The sequence below is a fragment of the Schistocerca gregaria genome, chromosome 2, assembly GCF_023897955.1.
Source record: "Schistocerca gregaria isolate iqSchGreg1 chromosome 2, iqSchGreg1.2, whole genome shotgun sequence".
NCBI classification, from domain to species: domain Eukaryota; kingdom Metazoa; phylum Arthropoda; class Insecta; order Orthoptera; family Acrididae; genus Schistocerca; species Schistocerca gregaria.
Window position 1 is genome coordinate 679,016,950 of NC_064921.1, and position 26,769 is coordinate 679,043,718.

Sequence of the window (26,769 nt, forward strand, 5' to 3'; positions counted from 1 at the left end):
CACATGCATCAAAAATTCTCATAAAAATAGTTCTGAAGAGAATTGAAGAGAAGGTGGAGGATATTCTGAGTGAAGATCAGTTTGGTTTCAGAAGGGGATTGGGAACAAGAGAGGCGATTCTGGCACTAAGACTCATTATCAAAAAGCAATTACAGAAAAATAAACCAACTTATATTGCCTTTATAGACATGGAAAAGGCATTTGATAACGTTATCTGGCAAGAGATGTTCAGAGTGCTGAGGAAAATTGGAATAAAGTACAAAGACATCCACGTGATACTCAGTTTCTATAAGAATGAGGTGGCAGTGATTAGGAACTGTCACCAGGAACAACAAGCAAATATTAGAAAAGGGGTAAGACAAGGATGTGCTCTCTCTCCTCTTATATTCAATGCTTACATCCAGGAAGCTATAGACCAAGTTCGAGAAACTACTGAGGTGGGGATCAAAATTAATGGGCAGAAGATAGACATGGTACGTTATGCAGATGATATTGCTATAGTCACGGAGACAGAAGAAGATCTAGAGGAAGTCCTCAGAACACCGGAAAAAATTCTATACAATCAGTATGGAATGAGAATAAACAAGAAAAAGACTAAAGTGATGGTATGCAGTACAGGAGCAGAATATGAACCTCCGAGAATTAGAATTGGAAGAGAGGAGCTGGAAGTGATACAGGAATTTACTTACCTGGGAAGCAAAATCACAAGGGATGGTAGAAGCCGGAAAGAAATTGCGACCAGAATACAAAAGGCCAAAATTGCATTTAATCGGAGAAGGAACTTACTCACCAGCAACAACATCAGTCTGAAAATAAGGAAACGCATCATGAAAGGTTTCGTTTGGAGTGTGGCCCTATATGGATGTGAAACTTGGACAGTTGGAAGAGCAGAGAGAAGACGGCTAGAGGCCCTGGAGATGTGGTGCTATAGAAGGATGTTGAAGATCAGCTGGACAGACAAAGTAACAAATGAAGAGGTGCTTAGAAGAGTACAGGAAACCAGATCTCTGTGGAGGCACATCCAAACAAGAAGAGACAAACTTGTAGGGCACATCCTACGACACAACAATATCATTGGTACAATAGCAGAAGGAGTTATTGAGGGAAGGAATCGGCGGGGGCGACCAAGGATATCATACATGCAACAGATCATGAATGACGTTGGATGTAACACATATGTGGAAATGAAGAGGAAAGCAGACAGAAGAGAGGAATGGCGCTCTGCTGCAAACCAACCTCAGGGTTGAACACTAAAAGAAAGATATCTCCAGTTGTTCTGTTTTTAATTTATACCTAGAGTGTACTAAGTACATCACATTTGAAACTGCAAAATATGGATACATTTTCTTTGTTTTTCTTCTTGTGGCTCTTATGGCAAGTGACTTTCCTATGTTTTCTCAAGACAAATCTTCACACTATCTGAAGTTTTCCATTTTTCTCTTGGCTCCATAAAAATAAGACACTGTTTCAAATGTCTGGCAGTCAATGGTTATTTTTAGCTCCATGCTTCAATACAATATTACAATAATCACAGGTATTAGTTTTTAATTTCTGTATCCCATTTGCTCGTGTAGTATTCATAGATGCTCAACAAAGTATTCAATTGAAACTGCAAAATATGGATACATGTTCTTTGTTTTTCTTCTTGTGGCTCTTATGGCAAGTGACTTTCCTATCTGATATTTATCATGGCTGATTTTTAAATTAACATCAACTGCATTTCAGTTTTAAGTAACTTACTACTTTCACTAAACTTAATTGAAGTTAATAAACTTAAAGATTTCATATTCACATTCATGTCTTTGCCAAATTACAACCAAACTGTCACCTCCAAACTACACTAAACCTTCATTATGGTTCAGAGCAGACTGTTACCACAACCTACATTCCAAAACATGGTAAAGGTCAATGCTTCATTCTATTTCTGTGTGTGCGTGTAAGGCATCACACATCACACCACAGATTAAAGCCCTTGCCTGGTATACTTTCTTACTTCTGAAGTTGGAGTAACACAACTAAAAAAACATGTAACAGTTCCTTATGACCATCACTGGTTGCTATAGGAGTTCTATATAATGGTAGCCAATTTTGAAAGAGGTTAAGTTCTGTTACTCAGCTAATTTGTTATGAAATAGAACTGCCTGAAACTGTACAGACCACGATGATTTCCTTCCACTAAAAAGAAATTTTGAATGCAATCTGTAGCATTTATTACATAATAAACATTTAATTACTATAACAAATTAGGAAATAGTTTTGAATAATGTTGTATAACAAAACAAAATCATTTTCATTACATTATATTAAAATAACACATCTCAAACTTAAAAAGTGATTGCAGCACCAGACAATACTTTGTAGAAAACTGCTGTACTAGCCAATAAATAGTTAAAAGAATCTATATTATACTTAGAACTAACATTCTTGGAGGCAGATAATATTTGTATTGTTAAACCCATACGCTTTGAATACAGGTATCTACTGTGCAGCCATTACTGCCATGTACAGCATAAATCTCCAACTGATGAATGATTGTGAAATAAGTTGGTAGAATTAATACAAAACATATAAAATGTGGAAAGCGTTTCTGAATAAATGTACTATGACACTCAGATCCGAGAATGTCTATAATTTTTAAAAATGTCGGGTTTGAATGTGATGAAATTACAGTATATGACTCTCAGAACACAATCTTTGATTAGCACAAACAGTTATTTGTGTGTGTCTCTCATACTGTAGTTTCCTGCTAATTCAAAATGGTACATGTGTGTTTCCATCTTGATATAAAGTTTTAATTCCAAAACATATGTCACATGACAAAGTTCATGAAGCATTTAAGTACACACATTTTCTCTGAGTAGCTTCTGGTAAAATGACTCATTAATACAAATGAGCTTGATTTCACACACAACAGCTAACAGAGCAATAGATGCAAACAGTACCACCAGTTTTACATATAACAAAAGTATCTGTATTTGGATAACCAAAGTGGCTCCACATGCCACAAATACTTCCAAGTTGTGAAGACACAATGACAATATGCATTTCCTTTGGTCTTTGTAGCCAGTGCTTGCTTACTATTTCCATTATTTTGCAGGTGCTTAGTTCAAGGCATATTTTTTGTAACTTACGTAACACAAAAATTGTCCTTTGTCTGTTCCCAGCTACTTAAATTTGCGAAATAAAAAAGTAACTGTGTGTGATGAAGTTATGTCGCTAAAAGTGAAGATGAATTCGGTTCTCACAATAGTAAGATTATTAAGGAAAAAAATAAATTAAAAAGAAAGCTATTTTTTTGTTTCTCTGGCTGCAAGTATCTGCAGAGGATACTCAATTGGTGAAATATATTTTCCAAATAGGGAGGGAGAAAGAACCAGCAAATGCAAATATAGACGGTGATCTCTCTCGTGTTCTCCGCATGACTTATTAATAATGTGCTTCTGGTGCTCTACTGAGCTATTATTTGCATTTTGTGCACAGAATGCAGCCAACAACTTGGCAGAATACCTGGAAGTACGCTACTGGTGATAAAGGCATTTGGTTACAAAAACCTTACATGCAACACACAAAAGATACTGGAAATAATGTAGAACCTGATGGTTCACACTGACCATTATGGAAAGATGGCAAGAAGGAACATCCTTGTCAGAAACTGCATTACAGTGATATGTATGATACTGTTCATATCCAAGCAAAAAGCATAGCAATAACTGCTGACTATCTTACACTATAGGAAGCTCAATATCAAACATATTTCTCAAGTATAAGAATAGAGAAAAGAATACCTGATGCTAGTGTAATGACACAGACAGTAGGAATAAAACTAAAGAACCAAAACATTTCTGAAGATTTAATACAGGCAAAAGAAACTGAATGTAGATATTCAGTAAGGAGGATGGTTAATCACTGAGATCTCCACATAACACACTATTCTAGTGGAAGAATTATGAAGCAAGTTAAACAGGTGCTCACTGTTGTGGGAGCAACTTATTCACATTTTATGTCTCTTTTATACTGTCTATTCATTTATGGCTTTTTTTTAAAAAACTGGCCATTCATGCCTGATATTCATCTATGAAAAAACATTACAAGTAACAAAATATAATTGCTACTAGTGACACAATCATTACACTTATCTGATAAGTACTATAGTTTTTTCTCCAAGTGCCATTATTCTCTCACTGAATTAAGTAAACCATTCCCAAAAAACCCCCGTGAATACCCATAAAACTTGTTTTAGTTCCTCTTCCCATATGATGACAAATGCTCCTACAAATATGCACTGCTGTTTGAAATTAATTAGTAGAATACTGTAGTGGAATTCTACTATCTCTGTAAATATTCTCTTACTATTGTCTTAACCACTTAACAGGGCTCATATGATGTCAAATTGTATTTTAGAAAATACAGCAATTTTTACAGCATGAGGTACAAAAACAGTCATCACAACTTAAACCACACATTAAAACTTTTTACAGCTTTGAAATAAACAGCCACAGTCATACAGCAAATCTCAATCATGCAATTCATTTTTTTCTTAGAAGTGGTATATGGTATAAGTAAGTAGCATACATACTACTTAAAAATACTGTACAGTAAATGCACCATGTTAGAAACTATGTCTGTAATGTGCTTCTTTAATCAGCTTCTTTGTAAACAAGAAAATAAATTAAAGAATAGCAGCCACTGTGACAATTATTCTGAATTACTTCACATTTAAGATACCTTTACCAGGAATGTTTTCACCCCACTGAGTTTAGCAAAACATGTTTGTACACACTGGCTCCTATACTGTAATATTTATAACAAACAGAAATAGAATTCCATATGGTAACTTCTTAGATACAAATAATTTCATGAAGTATTTTTTCTGAAACTGCTTTATATTCATACACAATCTTAACATGAAGTTCACACATATTCACATGCAGTCTTGAGAATAATAAGACTACTAAAATGAAAGTATATTAAATTATCAAACATCTGTTACAAAACTACATGTTAATGAAACTTCATCCTCGAGTCCAACGATGTGCATATATGTAAGTGAATTTAAGTTTACAGTTCCAGTTTCATGCAAACAGCATGACACTAATGAAATGTTTCTGTGCACTTAACACTAGTGTTTCACAATCATATTCTTCGTAAGTCGTCATCTCTTTTCAGCTAATCCCACACAGATGACTAACATTTGGCATAAAACAAGCTCAACCTCAATTTAAACAGAGGTCTTTACGTTCTTTGCACCTTAAGCTGGAAGCTGTAGTTTCTTTCCTTTTAAAACTGAAACAGAAATGTTTACACTGTGAGAATATGATGTAGTTATTAGGTGAGATTTAATATTTTTATGACAAATACATAATTTATTGTTGTCTGTCATATCAAGGAAAGTTTAGCACTGCTTTCTCGCAGTGTGTATTTCTCAATTTAACCCCTATGGGCCACAATGCCATTAAACTGCTTTTGTCTAAAGACAATCACATCACTAAGCTCTAAGTACAATTTTATTTTGTAAACCACGTATACATTTTTGACAATATTCGTTGTGAAAATTTACTGCAAATCCAGTACTTCAATTTTAAAGACAGCAAAAATTACTTTTGACTACAATCATTTACAGTTGGAATTTCAACGTTTGAGACATATGGCCACGTAAATGGTTACAGCAAAGGAGAGACTGCAAAAGCTCTCATGAATCAGCGGAAGAGGCCAAGCTGGTTGCATTGCTTCCATACTGAGGGTAAATGATTACCGAGACAGGACATTTGCTGCAGAGATGCAGACTGAGACTGTTGTTCCAGCTCGTCTTTAAGATGTGCGATTTGTTACGCCTCAAGTGACAAAGTAGGTCTGAGTTCCTGGTGCATATGATGTAATGCAGCAAATGTTGTAGCATTTAAATAGTGCAAACTATTTGCACTGTTGATATGTGTTGTGAACACAAATATATATAATATATTAAACAAAGAGAACTTGACTGGGTCAGGCCTTAAATTGCAAGCGAAAGCAAAGAAAAGATACTTGCATAGAGGCATGAACAAGTTTCAAATGTGACACCTGCCCTTTGTACAAACTGACATCCCTCTGTCCCAAGGTGGGCTGCAGCTTCTATGAATTGAAAAAACTGAACAATGTGAAACCACATGGCAGGATCGAAGACTGCAGAAACAAGACAAGAGAACGAAGTATTTTGCCGCGGAAAAACAACCTATATAACATGAATGTGAACAATATTCATTTACCGCGGTAGTCATTCTTGTGTGTTATCACCATCTCGCGTTGACAAAAAAGAAAAAAAAAGAAGACAGAAAATGTGAATCAAGATGCAACAGGTACTTGTGATTATAGACCAAATAAAAAATAGGCCCGCAAGTAAAATGGACATTTACACTAATAGTCAGGGGTGAGGAATACTGTCTGAACTTCAAAGTATATGCACACAAAGTCAACAGCATAGTGAAACCAGGTGCAAATTTCAAGGCAGCAACCGCAATCAATCACGAAAAAATCTTAGATCTGAACAGTAGTGATTTTTCTGTCTTTCTTGTGGGGACAAGCAACATAGCTAAAAACAAAGCAAAAGATTTCGTGCTCTCCCGTGCACAGACTCCGAAACACGAATGTGATTGTTTTTTATGTACACAAAATAAAGCTGTGCAAGATATATGCAAGGAATTCAAAAATGCAACACACATTGATATAATCACACTAGGGAAACGATTTCATACATCAAATGGTTTGCACATCAACAGACTGGGAAAAGAATTTGTGAGTTGCAAGATCTTGGATATAGTTCATGCAAAATCAAACATGCAGTGAGATATAAAGCATGTTATACCTTTGAAAGACAAAACTGATGTATCTTTAGAATTTAACATGGAACATGGTGAAACAGTGACTTGTACCAAGAGCATTGATGAAAATGCTTTTTTAGCGGAAGTAAATATTCCAGCAATTCCAACTCAAAAACAAGACGTGCAACTTTGATTTGCCACATGCAGATCAGTGTTCACTTGAAAATGAAAACAATGACAAAATATTAAGGTTACTGCAAGTCAATATTTGTTGTTTAAGAAATAAAGTGTTAGAATCAAAACATTTTTGTAACATTAAGGATGTAGATGTGCGTTGTGTGTGTCAGAATAATGGCAAACAGAAAATAAGCTGACAGTTTCGTTCCTCAAGGACATATTTTAGCTGACAATGTGCAGGAAAAACAGAAAAAATGGGTGTGCTGGAATTTATATCAAGCATGGCCAACAATTTTCAAAATTAAATATAACGCCTTACTGTCCAGATGTAAATGCTGAGTTTAGCTGTGTAAGACTGACTGAAGAAAACATGGTAATTGTTAGCCTGTATAGGTCTCCAAATGGAGACAATTGTTTTCTTTGAACAGTTTGAACTAGTGGCCATGAAGCTTTTTAAGTTTCAAACAAAGACTTATTTGTGGCGATTTTAATATTAAAATGGGAAATTCAAGGCAGCAAGACTCCAGAACATTTTTAATATATTAAGATCTTTAAACTTGCACTGCACAAACAAGTGTCCTACTCATAATGATGCCTGCCTAGACAATATATTATTGTTAATTTGCATAGAGAGGAATATGTGGTTAGCTTGGCTGATTGTGTTTTTGTAGATTGTGATCCATTGCTTTTAACACTTTATCATAATAAACCATCTTATACCAATGGGTAAGAGGTCAGAGAGAGAGGTGCACATGATGTCATTTATTAACAAGTTAAAGGACACAAACTGGAACTCTGTTTCTGAGTGTCATTCAGGAGCTGAAAATGGTTTTGAAGCTTTCTTTAAGAAATAGCCATACATGGTGCTCCTGTTCCCCATTAATAAAAGTTAGGTCCTCAGTTGAACATAAAAATACAAAAATAAACTGATATACAAAAGAACTGGCAGAAATTAGACAAAATATGCTCATACTCTAATGAACATATAAAAGCAAGGACAATCAAGGGTCTGAACAAAGGGATATGGTCCACAATGTTTACCATAGAAATAAAAAGTATTACAAGGCTAAGCTCAGAGAAGCCGAAAAAGCAGCTTGTGAAAGGTGTATAGAAGGTGCTCCAAATAAGTGTAAGGCAGCAAGGGAAGTTATTAGACAAGATAATTCTTCCAGCCAAGTATATCAAAATCTGCTTGATCCAAGAGAACTGAATGACTACGTGTCACGTCAGTCAGAGAACTCAGAGACAAAATTATGGGCACAGACACATCTGCAAGGGATCTGCTTGGTCCCCAGCTACCCCAAGGACCTTTGTTTCACTAGAACAATATCACGCCTGATCAAGTTCGTAAAACTGCTGCTAAATTATCAAATTCCAAATGTATGGACTGCTACTGGATGTCCAATTATGTTGTTAAAAGAACAGTCCACCTCATATGTAAGCCACTAAGCTTTATGTTTAACAAATGTTTAGAGAATCGAGTTTTTTCAGATTTGCTAAAAATCTCGAAAATTATCCCCGTATCCAATACGGGTGATGAACAACTCCACTAGAACTACGGAGCAGTATCTATTGTGCCAATATCTCCAAAAATAATTGAATCACTCATGTACTTTCATATAAGCAATTGCTCTGAAAAGCATGATCTGCTTTGCAACAATCAATATGGATTTAGAAGAGGTAAAAATACCACTTCAGCTGTTCTGGAAATTGTTGATCAGACTCCAACAACTTTTGAAAATAAGATGATGATGTCACTGGTATTATGTGATCTAAGTAAAGCTTTTGATTGCATTCCTTTGAATATATTATTAACAAAACTAGATTATTATGGTGTACAAAAATCTACATAAGCAATGATTTCTTCCTATTTGATCAACAGAAAACAGTTTGTCTCAATAAGAAATAAGCATTCCCCATTTGTAGAAATTGGTACAGGTGTGACAAAGGACTCTGTCCATGGCCCCTTCTTCATTGTGGCTATCAATGACCTGCCCCATTCTGTATCACAGTCTGTAATCGGCTATGCAGATGATACAACTCCGCTTACTTCCCACCATGATGTCCCAACTCTTGATAGGAGTACACAATAAACTCTTGACTCTGCATCGAATCGGTTTGCAGCCAATAAACTTGTGTGTAACCCAGACAAAACACGAACGCTCATGGCTCCGAGCACTATGGGACTTGACACCTGAGGTCATCAGTCCCCTCCAAAAGCTTATGTTAGGATTATCTAAGAATCTACAAAATAAAAGTGTCAAGCTCTTAGGAATACATATTGATGCCAAACTAACTTCGGGAGAGCATGTAAGCCAAATCCTCAAAAAAATCTCAATAGTGACCTACATCATGTGGAAACAGAGATGTTAAATAATCATTATCCCTGTATAGCATATTTTTTGGACTCTTTCAGTCAATATATCATATGGCCTACTCATATGGGGACATTCCCCTCATATCAGAAAAAAAATTGTTCGTATAATGTGTAATGCTGGTCCTGTAGAACACTATAGCCCTCTTTTTACCAGGCTTAGGATACTAACAGTGGTGAATCTGAGTATCTATGCGGCTGCACTCTTTGTCAGGAAGAACATTAAAGAATGTATCCAGGAAACAATTCACAAACACAATAATAAAAATAAGGTAAACATTGACATTCCGAGGCACAGGCTAGCAACAATAGGAAACTCCCATAAAATAAATGCACTCAAAATTTTTAGCAAATTTCCTCTTTCCGTTCGATACTTGCCTTTTAAAAAGTTCAAAATAAAATTTTATGACTGGTTAACAAAAAACCAATGTTATCATATAAAAGAGTTCTATGATATTGACAATATTGGTATTAATAATTAAGATTATAGCTGTATAAAAGATAATTAATTTTTACATGTAACATGATCTATTTTTGTATCTATCACTGTAAAATCCTATTCTACTGTATGTGGTCAATGGCAATAAAGAATCTGAACCCATATCCTTCTGTTAGAGGTAGCTGGTGGCCTAGCTAGCATGCAACACTCTTTGAACTGTATATCTTTGCCACACGAATTTTAATGTTCAGTCACTGTGGGTCTATCAGGCTATCCAAGTTGTATGAGATGCTTGCAGTCTTTTAGCCATGTCCTGACAGGCTGCCACCTGTAAAGCACTTGCAGCCAACCTCATAAATTCCTGGTATAGGTACCATCTTAAAAGTATCTTTGGTCTCTAACTTTATTTTTCCCCACCAGAGCAACTTCATAGCCACATACCACATCCAATCAGTGACTCCTTTCATGTATAAGACAACAGTGGTGCGCACATGTTCCACATTAACTTGTCTATCACTCGTTCTTGGTAGACTTGATTTTACTGATTGTTTCTTTTTCATGTTAATAAGCTCCGATTATGGTACACAGTTTCTGAAGTTCATATTGTCAACAGCACAGACTTGAGGACCTTCTTGAAAAAATTACACAAATATACAAATTAATATGCGGCTATTTTTTCTTAATAATTTTAAGCGATTCTTGTGTTTTTTGATAAGCTAAGACCTGCCATATTTCTTTTTTTTTTCAAAAACTAATGATGAAGATCCAGAAAATTCTTCTAAAAGACATACGAGTACATTCGAAAAAACTATATTAAAAAGTGATAAAGACACTACTAACTTTATAATGAAGTATTACGTTCTTCAGATCTAATGCAAAGGCATTAGACCTCCCCATCACAAGTCGGACTGCTCTGTGCATCAGCCCCAGATTTATTATTATTTCCGAACCGGGGCAATATTAAGTAGTGGCGCCCAGCTACACTTCTGTAACCAGAAGCGGGAGAGGTACTACTCATACGAGACTCAACTGCGCATGTGCAAGAGCCCACCCGCAACTGCTCAAACGACTAATTTAAAAAGTTGTCACATCACGCTCATCGGAGGCAATTTGTTGTTATGAAGCATTGCAGTCTTCCTAAAGCCTTTGACACAATTTGCTGTTGGCAGACGCTTGTATGAGTACTGTTTTGTTATTGTTTATGGCTATAAGGTGCATTTCCTTCGCAACTTAATTTTTTTTTTCTCTCATTCATGTTTTGTTGCTGCAGTATAATCATGCAGTAGCGGGATACAGTAATATCTTTTGTTAGAGTATTGGTTCTTACCAGCCAAAATCACAAAAATTTAACTGAAAACTAAAACAATGAAAAATTCCCGGAATTCTAAACAATTCCCGGTTTTCTCCCGGATGAAAAAATTCCTGAGTTTTTCGGGTATCTCCCGGGTTGTATACACCCTATAATATGAAGTTTTATGCAAAATGAAAGCAGAATTTTTTTCTAGGGTCCACCTTTGAAATGAATAGAACTGACCAGACTTTTTGAGATCAGTGCTTGTCTCTTGCACAACTGTTCAATTTGCATAGGAAGGTGCGGCCCTTCCTCACAGCTGGAACACACTTGATATGGAGCCACAACTTGTCAAGATCCAAACCTTTTGTGCCTAAGTATATGAAATATGCTTCTCTGACAATTCTGAGACTTTCTGTTGCTACTATTGCACTACAAGCTTGATACAGATGTATCTTAACTGGTCAGGACGATGAATATCACCACCTGGAACTGTAAAATTTGCACAAGCAGGCACCAATCTATTTACCATTCGTTGATGAAGTTTGTATGAAAAAATATATGTAAAAGAAAGATACAAGCCTCAACGTTACAATATCACCAAAATATATAAGGAGCTGTAATACAGACTATTCAGGGTGTATTGTGGACAAGTAACAAAAATTTCTGGATTTTTCTCAGATTTTCTGGTTAAAAATGCGCTATAACCCCAGTGCAAGTACATTTTTTTCTGTGTTAAGTGGCGATATACTTCCCCCTGGAGCTGTAAAACTTATCAATCCATTGAACGGTGAAGGTTTTATGCACTGGCACAGAGCTTCCTGGCACTTTCGGAAATTGTTATTGTTGTTGTTGTTGTTGTTTTCAATCCTGAGACTGGTTTGATGCAGCTCTCCATGCTAATCTATCCTGTGCAAGCTTCTTCATCTCCCAGTTCCTACTGCAACATACATCCTTCTGAATCTGCTTAGTGTATTCATCTCTTGGTCTCCCTCTACGATTTTGATCCTCCACCCTGCCATCCAATACTAAATTGGTGATCCCTTGATGACTCAGAACATGTCCTACCAATCGATCCCTTCCTCTAGTCAAGTTGTGCCACAAACTCCTCCCGAATTCTATTCATTACCTTCTCATTACTTATGTGATCTACCCATCTAATCTTCAGCATTCTTCTGTAGCACCACATTTCGAAAGCTTCTATTCACTTCTTGTCCAAACTATTTATTGTCCATGTTTCACTTTCATACATGGCTACACTCCATACAAATACTTTCAGAAACGACTTCCTGACACTTAAATCTATACTCGATGTTAACAAATTTCTCTTCTTTGCCATTGCCAGTCTACATTTTATATCCTTTCTACTTCGACCATCATCAGTTATTTTGCTCCCCAAATAGCAAAACTCCTTTACTACTTTAAGTGTCTCATTTCCTAATCTAATTCCCTCAGCATCACCCGACTTAATTCAACTACATTCCACTATCCTCGTTTTTTTTTATGATGTTCGTCTTATATTCTCCTTTCAAGACACTAATCAATATACAGATTGAATAACATTGGGGAGAGGCTACAACCCTGTCTCACTCCCTTCTCAACCACTGCTTCCCTTTCATGCCCCTCGACTCTTATAATTGCCATCTGGTTTCTGTACAAATTGAAAGTAGACGTTCGCTCCCTGTATTTGACCCCTGCCACCTTCAGAGTTTGAAAGAAAGTATTCCAGTAAACATTGTCAAAAGCTTTCCCTAAGTCTAAAAATGCTACAAACGTAGGTTTGCCTTTCTTTAATCTATCTTCTAATATAAGTCATAGGGTCGGTATTGCATCGTGTGTTCCAATATTTCTACAGAATCCAAAATGATCTTCCCCGAGGTTGGCTACTACCGGTTTTTCCATTTGTCTGTAAAGATTTCACTTTAGTATTTGGCAGCCGTGGCTTATTAAACTGATAGTTCAGCAATTTTCACATCTGTCAACACCGGCTTTCATTGAGATTGGAATTGTTATATTCTTCTTGAAGTCTGAGAGCATTTCGCCTGTCTCATACATCTTGCTCACCAGCTGGTAGATTTTTGTCAGGACTGGCTCTCCCAAGGCAGTCAGTAGTTCTAATGGAATGTTGTCTACTCCTGGGGCCTTGTTTCGACTTAGGTCTTTCGGTCCTCTGTAAAACTATTCACGCAGTATAATATCTCCCACTTCATCTTTATCTACATCCTCTTCCATTTCCATAATATTGTCCTCAAGTACATGGCACTTTTACAGACCCTCTATATACTCCTTCCATCTTTCTGCTTTCCCTTCTTGCAAACTACTGGGTTTCCATCTGAGCTCTTGATATTCATACATGTGATTCTCTTTTCTCCAAAGGTCTCTTCAATTTTTCCTGTAGGCAGTATCTATCTTACTCCTAGTGAGATAAGTCTCTACATCCTTACATTTGTCCTCTAGCCATCCCTGCTTAGCCATTCTGCACTTTCTGTCGATTCATTTTTGAGATGTTTGTATTACTGTTTGCCTGTTTCATTTGCTGCACTTTTAAATTTTCTCCTTTCATCAATTAAATTCAATATTTCTTCTTTTATCCAAGGGTTTCTACTAGCCCTCGTCGTTTTACCTACTTGATCCTCTGCTGCCTTCACTACTTCGTCCCTCAAAGCTACCCATTCTTCTTCTACTGTATTTCTTTCCCCCATTCCTGTCAATTGTTCCCTTATGCTCTTCCTGAAACTCTGTACAACCTCTGGTTTAGTCAGTCTATCCAAGTCCCATATCCTTAAATTCGCACCTTTTTGCAGTTTCTTCAGTTTTAATGTACAGTTCATAACTAACAGATTGTGGTCAGAGTACACATCTGCTCCTGGAAATGTTTTACAATTTAAAACCTGGTTCCTAAATCTCTGTCTTAACATTATATAATCTATCTGATATCTTCTAGTATCTCCAGGATTCTTCTATGTATACAACCTTCTTTTATGATGATGTAAATAAAATAGAAAGAAACTTCCACATGGGAAAAATATATTAAAATCAAAGATTCCAAGACTTACCAAGCGGGAAAGCGTCGGTAGATAGGCACAATAAATAAAACACACAAACAAACACACAGAATTTCGAGCTTTTGCAACCTGCGGCTGCTTCGTCAGGAAAGAGGGAAGGAAAAGGAAAGATGAAAGGATGTGGGTTTTAAGGGAGAGGGTAAGGAGTCATTCCAATCCCAGGAGCAGAAAGACTTACCTTAGGAGGAAAAAAGGATAGGTATATACTCGCACGCGCCCGCCCCCCCCCCCCCCCCCCCACACACACACAAGCAGACATATTTTGGCCTTTAAATATGTCTGCTTGTGTCTGTGCGTATATACCTATCCTTTTTTCCCCCTAAGGTAAGTCTAAGTCTTTCCGCTCCCGGGATTGGAATGACTCCTTAACCTCTCCCTTAAAACCCACATCCTTTTATCTTTCCTTTTCCTTTCCTCTTTCCTGACAAAGCAGCCGCAGGTTGTGAAAGCTCAAAATTCTGTGTGTGTGTGTGTGTGTGTGTGTTATTTATTGTGCCTATCTACCGGCACTTTCCCGCTTGGTAAGTCTTGGAATCTTTGTTTTTAATACAACCTTCTTTTATGATTCTTGAACCAAGTGTTAGCTATGATTAAGTTATGATCTGTGCAAAATTCTACCAGGCGGCTTCCTCTTTCTTACCCCCAATCCATATTCCCCTACTACGCTTCCTTCCCTTTCTTTTCCTACTATCGCATTCCAGTCACCCATGACTATTAAATTTTCATCTCCCTTCACTACCTGAATAATTTCTTTTATCCCATCATACATTTCATCGATCTCTTCGGCATCTGCGGAGCTAGTTGGCATATAAACTTTTACTACTGTAGTGAATTAAACCCAATGAAAAACAACATGTTTACCTTTCATGACTGACAACATTTACAGTGTATATTTTCATATTATGAAAGAATTCCACCAAATACAGCACAACAGCTCCTGAAGCACTGAAATTGAGATTCCCATGCTCTTCTGTCAGTCAATCATAGCTCATGTCATATGATCTTGCCAGCAACTAGCAACATCATTGTTAAGTAGCACGAGCACACAAATAAGAGAAGGTAATGGTTTAAATTAATATAGATACAGCACAGCTACATGAAAAGCCACGCCGTCACACATACAATTAATTTTAGTCATAAAAAATTCTTTGTTGTTTTTTTTCCCGGAGGGTGTGGTTAGGTGGATCCTAAGAGCACAACTTAAATTGCAGCAGCTGAATATTTTGTGGGTTACCTGGCCGAGTACATTTTCCACCTAGCACTGACTTTTCCTTAGAAAAGACAGTTACATGAGAAATTGCTCAGGAATTCACTTCACGCTTTGTTTATTGAAAGATAGTTGTACTTTTTGCCATAGTTATTGCATAATCTATGGAAGAACTAAAATAAATACAAAACACTAACCATGAAGCTTGGTCTGTTCTAGCATGCGTTTACGTTTATGATATATCAAACACAAATGTGTCAATAAAATTTTAAATAGTAGAATGAATGACTGGTCTTCTGGGCCCAAAACTTTTTTAAGTATTTGCATTAGCGGGCTAAAGTTAAGTTCTTTGTTATTTCTTACCAGTCAAATTAGCAAAAATTTAACTGAACCAATGAAAAATTCCTGGGTTTTGCCCCACACGAAAAATTCCAGGTTTTTTCCTGGATTGCCTGGTTGTAACTGGGTGCATGTACCCTCCTATTGCAATGAACATTTTTTTTCTGTAGCACATTACATTGCAAACCTCAACACAAAATACTGTTGCTATTGTAACAATTCATTACTTAAATTTTCCATACCTTACAAAAATTCTAAATTTCTGTCAAAACTCCATGTGATTAAATATTCTAAGTATTTTACCTGAAAACAGCAGCCAAATATACACCACAAAAATCCCTATGTTTTTGTAAAACATTTCACTGTCAGCCAGCATAGCATGACACTGAGTACATTCATGTGGTGCTAGTAGCGGGATATGGAATGCAAAAAGCTATTACTGTTCGTGGGCTTGCGGGAGATAGTGAGTGTTATCATCCACACCATGTTTCCAACATAAACCGTATGTTTTGGTGCTGTACATTGAGATACTGGTAGAGTTTGTGAACCAATCTCTCTACGAGATCAAATGAGAAATGTACTTTCAATTTAGGAAGCCAACATTTTTGTTGCAGTAATGACAGATTAAATGCAAATTCGTTCAATGTTTCCCTAAAGATGTCACCTGTTAATGACTGAATAGGCAATGCCACTGCTACATCATCCATCCGCTCATAAGATTTTCCTTTCAACTTTAAAAGTGTTCATCAAGCAGTGTCACATAAGGTTACATACATTGTGGGTAATTCGCTCTTTTAGTATTTTCGCTGTCTTTTCCAATACTACATTTATGAATAGCAACTTCATGTCAAATGTGACAATCACTTTTTTCATGTGGAAAGGAACATGTGCAAATGTATTACCTAGCAATGAGATTCACCATTAATCACTAACAGTAGACCCCTTTATTGGCAGCCTTCAAGAAACTGACACTTTAATTCTGCACCACTGTTATTTTGACAATACCTTTGTCATGTGGCCTCCATGGGAAAATTGTGCTGTATGAATTCCTTCAGAAATAGAAAAGAAGTCTGAGTTGCCATTTCATGATGTGCAATTTTACAGCTCACCAGATGGTACACTTGTGTTCTATCACCAGAGCTTATTGATAACTAATTGGACTGATCACTAAAATCATCTCTACTAAGAACACGAAAGTCAGAGATGAAGAGGTGGAACTACCACATGTGCAGGAAGTCACCGAGAATACAGAGAAATTCTTTTCATCAAATGAGGATTAAATTTATCTATCAGAGAAACAAATAATAAACTTGTTGTGACCACCAGCTGTGCTACCAATACATTGCACACACCTTGAGTTTATTAGGTCAGTTCTAAGAGAATGTAAGTTTACATTGGTTGGACAGGTTGACCGGTCAAGAAACAGCTAAAAGAGCATGAGTGCCACATATAAATCTGACATGATAAATCCACAGTGGCAAAACATAAAAATTTGTGAGACAAATATTCATGGTTTGAAGAGGTTTGTGCACTAGTTAGGAAGCCAATTACTCCTAAAAGGAAGATACAAGGGTCAAATGGTGTACTCATCAAGTGGCCCATCAACATGAACAACTGTTAAATGGGATCTTCCATATTAATGTGTTTTCAAACATGAACAATACATGTGAAAAGAACTCAAACTTGACAATCATATACTGTCAATGCCTGCACCCAACTGGGATTATATTTTGTGTGCAAATGTTTCTCAACCACAGGTATATTATCTTCTTCCAAGCAGAGCTGTGACTGTAGGTTTGTGTGCAACATCACTGAAGGATCAAGTATCACAACTGTCAGGTACACAGGTTTGGATGTTTTCTGATTCAGCTGTTAACTGATTCGGAAACATTCTCGATGCGTATGCTGAGTGGACCGATTTGTTACAGCGATCACTGTACACTTTGGTTCTCTCCAGCTCTCATTTCATTTTGACCAAATAATTCTGGAGGACCCTTCAGATATACAACATATGTGTCTAAGTAGTTCACTGAATAGAAAAACTTTCGAGGCAATTACTAGTGAAAACACATTGTTTGGCATGTGTAAAAAGTAATGAAGGAGCACTGTCTACTATTCAACACATTAGGGCAATGGTTTCCAATCTTTCTTAGACAATTACCCCTAAGTGTGATCACACCAACAGATGTGCCTTACTAAATTTTAGAATGAACAAGTTCTCTCTTTGAACACCATTTAAAAAATAACAAAAGCTAAGCCCAACGGAAGCATAGTGGCCTTTACATAGTTACTGATGTACTGTGCTATCAATTAGTTCATTTATCTGTTGTGAAATACGTGATGAAGCAATTTCTGGTCCTCTGTAGGAACTACCTATAACTTGAATGCATTTATGGATATATTTAATGACATATCAAGTATGTCTTGATTTTACTGACATAGATGCATGGTACAAAGAATGTGCAAAGAGGGTGAAATGTGTGAGGAAGAGGATGTTAATACATTTCTTTCACAAGCTGTAACATCCCTGACATTGTGTTACACATATTGCTAGCATTTGAAAAGAAACTACTGGAAACTCACATAATCAGTATTTAAGTCTTACGTAGTAGACATAAAACTAACAATATTTTAAAACTAATTTTGTTTTGTGACCTGACCAAAACATAGTTGAGCCCTTTTATTTTTATTATCCAAACAAATCTCATCTCCGTTCCCTACTGGTGGTAATTATCCCCAGGTTGGTAATCACTGCATAACGGTGAAGTAGATTTGTGAGCTGCGGTTACTCAAATAAAATAGGACTGAAGACTTTGTCATAGTGTACTGGTGCAAATGCACGTGAATCAAACAACAGTATTATTCCTGTGGACTGTCATAGTTGATCTGGGAAAGGACCAGAGCTCTACGTGCTCCTAGAAAGCATTAAATTGGCTGATGTTAGAGAGAAATTCAGCCAAGTTTTTATTAGGAACCTAATGGTGTACAAAAAGGATAAACTAAAATGGTGGTGGTGTGTTCACAGCTGTTGGAAAGTAGTTCATGTTATAGACAAACTGATGTTCATAGCTCTTTTAAGTTTATATGGGTAGAAGCTACACTCGGCTACCACAATGAATTAATAGCTTGTTCTTTTTACTGAGCCTCGTCTTAGATGTTAAAACTATTGAAAGGTTCATGGAAAATTTGAGGTTCATTTCAAATAACTACATACAATTTTAGTTGACAGGGACTTCAATCTGCCTTTGATATACTGACAAAAATACATGTTTAAAATCATGGCATGCATAAATCATATGAAACTCTACTAGACACTTTCTACAAAAATTACTTTGAGCAATTAGTTTAGAGTCCACTAAGTGTAAGTAGTTATGATAATATATGCTTCTTATGTGCCAAAAATCCTGAGCAAACAGTATCGTGCAAAGTCACAGTCATGCGATTGCACACTGTAACATAAAAATAAACCAAAAACAATGAAAACTGCATCTATTTAAAAAAGCAGATAAAAATTTAGCTTGACACCTTCAAGTGTCTCCAGTCCACCCACACCATTTTAGTGCCCACCAAATATGGCTCAAGTTGAAAGAAATAGTGTTGACAGCATTAAGTTTTATACTTAGAGTAAATTAATGATGATTATTATTATGTGTTTAAAGGGATTAAATTACTGAGTCATTAGTCCTTCCATTTCATGAGAGAAACAGGCAAAAAAGTGAAAAAATGGGGAGTGGGCTTCTCCAACTATATAAGGAAGTCACAGAGTTTTAACATAATAGGTAAAAGAAAATTGAGATAACCTGTGCAGCATCATGCACAAGAGGGTCTAAAGGCACAACATAGTGAAGAGGGGAAGAAGGTAACCTGCAGTCACATGAAGGGTATCCCCCCCTCAACACTGAAAGTGGGGTAGCATTTTAGATTTGCATAAAATCCGCTTTCCCTCAGGAATTTCAACACTTTTGCAGTGGCTGTCTTGTCATTCACAAGCATCTGAGGTAGTGGGGTACACAAGCAGCGAGCATGCCACAGATCGGAGAGCAGGGCACACTGAAAAAGAATAAGTGCTATCATCAGTAGACGACCACAGCTGCAGTGAGGAGGATCCTCCTGACGCAGAAGGAACTCATGGGCGAGTCTCGTGTGGACAATGCATAATCGGCATAACACACTGGCATCTTTCCGAGAGGCATGGAAGTATACATGCCACACTTTAGTGGATCCCTTAATGACTTAACTTGTTTAGGATCATAGTAGCCAGCCACTCCTATTCCCAGAGCCTCAAAATATTATGTCAAAGTTGTAATTGTAAGTCTGGGCACAGTATCCCGATGTCAAGTTGATCCTGTGTAGTTATGTCTCTAGCTAGATGGCTGGCAAGATCATTTTCTGGAATGCCTATATGATTCAGTGTTCAGATGAAAATCACTGTCTTTCCAGTGATGTAAAGGTCAACCAGTAGGTTCTGGCTGTTAGTGAGAAAAAGATTTTTGGGGTAGCACAGGGGTATGCCTTATAAGCGACTTATGGAGAGACAAAAATCAGGCAGTTTGTCATGGCAAGGGATTTGACATCCCGATTAGCCTGAGATATGGCAGTGAACTCTGCAGTGTATACACTGCAGACACTTAACAGAGAGTGCTTTGCATGTACCCTGGCATGTGCAAAACGTAACCAACCCTGTCGTTGACTTTCAGTCTGTGTAGATGCATACTGAATTAGAATAAACATGGAGGATCAAACAAAACAGGTGCCTGACAAGAGTAGAATAAGCAACCTTCTTGGGGCCACAAAAGAGACCAATCCATATCACAAGACAGGGTATAGACCATGGGAGGAAGCCCTTGGAACACAGACTAAAGGAGGCTGCTGGAAGTCCTTCACTAGAGTACTGAATCAAATCCCAGCTGGTCTACCCAGTTTTGGGTAGTACGCAGTCAATTGTCAAACACAGTTGGGTGACCGGAGTGAGTAGGCATCTGACAGATAATGACTGTGTGTGTAATTAGCCAGAAGCTGCTGTCATCTAAACCGCGGCAGTGGGACACCGGCTTCTACCAAGAGGCTGTCAAAAGCGCTTGTACGGAAGGCCCCTATTGTCACTTGCACAAGTGTTGTGAACAGGATCTGGCAAACACAGTATGGATGGTGCTGCCAACCTGTAAGCAACACATCCATAGTCCAACTGGGATAAAATCAGCACTCTGTAAAACCTCTGAAGAACAATGCAGTCTGCTCCCCACAACGAGTTACTAAGAACACAGAGCATTTAGCTTCTTCATGCAAGTTGCCTTTAACTGCCAGACATATGGAAGCCAAGTTACCTTGTTGTCAAATAAAATACTTACGAATTGAAAAGTTTACATGACTTCAAGTAAAGTGTCACAAACATAAATTTCTGGGTGCACATGCATAGTCCGGAGTCAGAAAAAATGCACAACTCTTGATTTTGCAGGAGAAAATTGATAGCTGCGACTAAGCCCAGTCATGCACTCTCCACACAACCCACTGAAGCTGGTGCTCAGTGGAGCGCAGTGATGCAAAGGCATAGTACAGGCAAAGATCATCCACATAAATTGATGGGAGAGACTGCGGGGCCTACTGCATTTGCAGTGCCATTGATGGTGATAACCAGCATTACAATCAGAACCAATCCCTGAGGTACTTCAGTTTCCTGTACATATTGGTTGCACAGAAACAAACCTATCTCGACCCGAAAAAGTCACAGAGATAGAAAATTAAACTGCCCCAGAAATGCCACTCATGAAATGTAGATAGGATGAGATGTCACCAGGCAGTCACAGCAATCAGATGTTGGTGATGAAAGAAAGCACTGAACACTGCAGATTCCAGATGAACCAGGTGATCTGTAGTGGATCAGAAAGACTGAAAGCAACTTTGGAATTACGATATATGCCCTCCGGCTTCAACGCACCAACAAAGACGGTGGTTGACCATTCATTTAAATAGCTTACACAGCCCATTTCATGGAGAAGTTGGTCATTAGGTAGTTAAAATATGTGGATCCTTCCCTGGTTTCAGGACAGAATAGTAATACCTTCCTCCCATTGAGAGGGCAACTCTCCTTATCAAGTAAATGAATATGAGATTGAAAAGAACTACAATGGTACACAAAACAGGTGAGAATATTGCTAAAGAAACAACAGAAGAAATATTCCAGATTTAAAAGAATGCAAAATTATGAGGTTTAGCTACAGTTTACAGATGCCTGAAATCTGTTGTATACTTCAATGTGGGATACCTCTAATAGTATCCACAAAACTGTCTCAAAACCTGACAGAAAATCCAAAGAGGTTCTGGTCTTATGTAAAGCTTACCAGCAACAAGATACTATATGCATGCAATGGTAAAGTTCCTGATGGTAATTCCTCTGATGAGGAATTACTGAACATGGTATTCCAAAATTCTTTCACCAAAGATGCTGTAAACATTCCAGAGCTTTGAATTAAGGATTGCTGCAACATGAGTTATATAAATTTACATATCCTCAATGTTACAGGGCAATCTACATCACTTAAAGGATTTCCTCCCAGTCCAGACTGTACACAAAGTGCATAATGTACGAAATTCAAAAGTTTCCTTTCTTAAATTTATTTCTGTAAAAAACATAACATATTCTTTAAGCAACTAAACCACATTTTACCTAAGGACCTATCAAAGACAGTCAAACTCACATGAGTGTTGTTCAATGATCTAAATTATTATGAGTAATAGTCACAGTGGAGGAATATAACAGGAAATTTAACTTGAGAAAACTTGAAATACTGTCTATATAAAATATTTTTTTTAGTTATCACTTACCTTTGGTAATATACAGGTAAAAAAAGTCACAATATAGTACTGTCTGGACAATACCAGCTACAATGGCAATGAGATCGTAATGTTCTTCGGTGTAGTAACGGTATATCCAGTTCAATAGGTAAAGTGCTCTGTAAGCTCCCAGAGCAAACAGGTAATGTGATGTTATGCTTTCTGCCTCACCAGTCTTTGAGACCAGAAACAGTTGAGGTAGGATTGCCACTGATTCAAGGTAGATGCTAAAAGTCCACAGCACCTGTAATGGCACAAAACAATTGCACACTGCTGCATGTACGGGAAAATTTGAACTCTGTGATAAAAGATGAAATAAATGTAACAATATGAGTGACACATTCACAGGCTGCATATAATCTATAAAATTTTCCTTTGTCTGCTAATGGATTCCCCCCAAACTTGGTTGTAAACATAACATCTATTTTTCGAAACAAAGTGTCCACGTAAGTCTGTAGGACAGCATAATTACAATAGTCTCCAAATGTAGGGATTATATACACACAATTTACTGAATAAATAAATTTCAGCTGAGTAGTTATCTGCGAGTCGTACTGGAGTTCTTTGATTTATTTCTTGCAGATCTACATTATCCCAACTTACTGATTTATTGATTTCTAATTTCATTAATCTGAAATGCAATATTTGTTTGCATAGTTGGAACTATGGGTAGCTGAATGCTAATTCTTACCTCCAACACTGTAAATTCATGGTTGATCAGGAGCGCCAGTGCTACAGCCGGAATTAGCAGAAATTCAATTCTGTAAAAATGAAAAGACAATGAATGACAACAGCAATGCAGTCATGGAATACCATGTGAAGAATACAAACAATAGTATGAACAAACACACCCACTTCTCGTAATTGATCCCTCCCCACCCCAAAACACACAAATGAAAGATGGAAGGGGATGGGGAGGGAGTGGGAATGTATACCATTCTCCTGGTGGAGTTCCGGAAGAATGCGTGCATGTACCCTTATTTATACGCAGTTCTACTGTTTAACATTCCCTCTAGAAGATGAATGGTCATCCACACTGCAGCTGTTGAAAATAATGAGTGAACTGAAGTTAACTTCCATGAAAATAATTCAAAAATGAGGAAAATTCAAATCAAGTAATGAAACAGTATAATAAAAATATATTTTCGTGCTAAAAAAGACCAACATGGCACTAAACCATCCTAGAAATGTATATCTGAGAGTGGATTCCGAACGTGTGTTAATGAGGATGGGTAGACAAACATTGCTGCAATGCTGAAATAAAGTATTAATGGTACGGTGCCTGCCTCAGTCACATCGATTTATCATCTAGGTGTAATGTATGAAAGTACGGTCTCACGACAATGTGACTAAGGGAAATTTTCTTGGGTCTGCAGCCATTTCAAGCAGTTATACATCATGAGCTCTTGGCCACAGCTCCTTGGCCATTGTCACGAAGAAACTGACTTCTTGGTTGCTGCCATCTTCCTTATTATGCAGCTGTGATACTGGTCGTGACAGCATTGACGCTCAGTCCATTGGAACTACTGAAGCAGTCACCACTGGCAGAATGTATTATCAATAATCTTTTCCTTTCCACATGTTATTCAAGGTGCAATATTAAATATATAAAACAACGAGAACAAAGTTAGCTGTAGGAAATTAATAATGTTTCAAACATTTAGTACTGATCTTATCACTGTTTTGATTATGTGCACTTTGCATTTTCAGCAACTTCCCATATCTCTGCAAGCATCGGCAATGGTCATATCCAGAAACTGCATCAAAATTGACATTACTTGTATCTCCCACTTTGGAGAGAAGAGAAAAACAGAAAGGAGGCAACGAGAAAAATATCCTCATATAGCATGAATTGTTTTGACATTTACTGAGTGACTAGTCAACTGGTCTATTAAGAATGCCATTTTACATTTAAGGGTGGCAAAATGTGAAAAATGAATATATGTACTAATTTGCAGAAGACACTGCGTCATGGCAAGCTTTCAGCCATTTGTTTGACTGAACATATAAATAAATAAAACAATAACTACACATCTGACTATGAACAACTTTACAACTATATGAACCATGATTTAGTACAGTCTTGCATATCCAAGTTTGAAAGCAAGCTATCAGCAATGTACAATGGATTGAAGAATATATGAGCAGTGAGAATATACAGTTTAGGTGATGTGGCAACTGACATCACCCAATCTCAGATTAACTTAAACAGTTGATTTATGGTATTTAACTTTAAACAGCTGGAAATAAAAATCTTATTCCATTTAGTGAAAAGTGTGACTTGGGGAAAATAGTATGTCTACATTACTTAAGTGCCATTTATAAACTATTAGTTAATACAGACATATTAGAACAGTTTCGTGATGTTTCAGCATCCAAAATTTAGACTGATTTATATTTGTCCACGTTACTGAAGTAAAGTCATGCTTTAGATGCCTATAAATTACATATCCATGGAGGAAACAATATACAATACAGAATTAGGTAGGAGTTATATAATCTCTCCCTTGCCTTTTTCTTTGTGTTACATATTTGTATTATATGTAACACCAATGTTCTTAATTCATCTCACAACCACAATGTCACCTAACAATCGGACCTAGGTCTTGGGCTATGCTACATGCAAGTCTATCGCCGCAACTAAAATAGATTCACCTGACCCAGAAAGAGTCTAGAACATGATACAAGCCATCAAAGTTGAACAGCATCTCTATCAAAAAAGTAATTATTTGCCAGCACAAAGTATCTATTAAGGTGACTACGAAATAATACAAATATGAGTGCTTTAACAAATCAAAGTACTGGGTTCTATGTTGGACCGAGGGTTTCTTGTTACTAATGCCTTTCAAACTTCAAGATATCACTCAGCAGCGGGAAAATTAGGGCTTCCTATACAAACATGGGATGCATGCACCGTACAACAGATACAGTGCTGTTTCAGGGTAGGAAAAAATTTCTGTACAAAGTTGCAACTAAATTTCCACATATATTACATGCATTACTTGGAGGTTACATTTAGTGTCTTTATATTTAATGCTGTATGAAAGACAGACTGCCACAGATCACTTGCCAAGATTAATGCCAGATTGAAAGTGTAAAAACTTGACCTCACATGATCCAAAAGGAAATATTTTCCCAACATAAATACAACATTAATGAATATCAGTTGCAAAAACTATGCAGTTAGCCAGATCACAAAACAAAGGTCTACTGTTGAAAATAACAGGCACAGTATCCACTTGCAGGATACAAACAAACTCACCGAAAAGTGTCGTGATTGTGGTCATATGTTGCCTTGAATTTGACATACATCAAGTAAACTGTTGCGTAGGAAGCAGCGATGAAAAATATCTTCATGGCAGTGTTGTATGCTGATATATAAGACGTCAGGAGATCCAAGTACCGCGTTGTGTACACCAACGCGAAGAGTATTTGAGATTTTCCAGAGATCCCTGAAACATATGTTTTAGATTACAACGTTATGCACATTAAGAGTCTTTATTGGCTAGCGAAAAATCAAACGTGTACACTAGTCAATATCCCATTGTGTGACAGTTAATCTGACCTCACACATACTGTACACAAAAGCACGTGTAATCACATCTAATGGCGTATTCTAAAAATGGAGAAGTAATTTAGAAGTTAGATGCAGAAAGTTTCAAAATTTATCGTTCTAATTTGCATTATTATGGTGGTTATCGGTAGACGAACCGGCTACCAGCCAACTAACAATGTCTATATGATACACGTTACAAAACATACCTGCACAAGAACGAGTCTTCCATATTTTCAGCAGTAAGATTATTATTGCTAATAGATGCGATAAATCTCCCACTAGTCGAAATATATTCATTTTGGTAAAATAAACTGAAGAGTTTGAGTCTCAAAATATGACGTGGCTTAGCCGCAGATGGCACCACCGTGGAAACTCGTAGCCTTCTTTACTACGTTGTTTATATGACAGCATTGTGTACATGGTTATTAGGTTGGCAACAAGCTAAACGAATGATGGGTGACACGAGCTAAAACTCTTGATATTGTAGAAAAAAAAAGTTTTAAACCAAATATTTGAACCTGTTCGATACAGAAATAAAGCAGGAAACAATTTATCATGAAATGACAGTAAAAAGTAATATCTATCTAGGTTTCTCCACACAGACTGTGCTGTATTCAAAGGATATCTAATCGTGGTACGTCTTTCCGTTGAAGTGCTTTGATGTCTACGACAACAAGCTTGCGCAGACAGATCGCG

General features: G+C 37.0%; 1 protein-coding gene across 1 annotated transcript; it reads right to left on the bottom strand.

Annotated features, from left to right (window-relative positions):
• Nucleotides 1–1,266: 1,266 nt before the first annotated feature.
• LOC126334750 (ER lumen protein-retaining receptor) lies at nucleotides 1,267–26,676 on the bottom strand. Its single transcript, XM_049997318.1, has 5 exons — nucleotides 26,280–26,676; nucleotides 25,780–25,969; nucleotides 23,209–23,278; nucleotides 22,509–22,761; nucleotides 1,267–5,283 (listed from the first exon to the last, which is right to left on the bottom strand). The coding sequence occupies exons 1-5, from the start codon at nucleotides 26,368–26,370 to the stop codon at nucleotides 5,249–5,251; spliced, it is 639 nt and encodes a 212-aa protein (XP_049853275.1). The 5' UTR covers nucleotides 26,371–26,676; the 3' UTR covers nucleotides 1,267–5,248.
• Between the last annotated feature and the right edge of the window lie 93 nt (nucleotides 26,677–26,769).

Coding starts and splice junctions, on each gene's coding strand:
- LOC126334750 (XM_049997318.1), bottom strand. CDS start 26,370: ATGAATATATTTCGACTAGTGGGAGATTTATCGCATCTATTAGCAATA. Junction 25,970..26,279: donor GAAGACTCGTTCTTGTGCAG/GTATGTTTTGTA, acceptor CATATGTTTCAG/GGATCTCTGGAAAATCTCAA. Junction 23,279..25,779: donor CACAATCACGACACTTTTCG/GTGAGTTTGTTT, acceptor TCATTTTTACAG/AATTGAATTTCTGCTAATTC.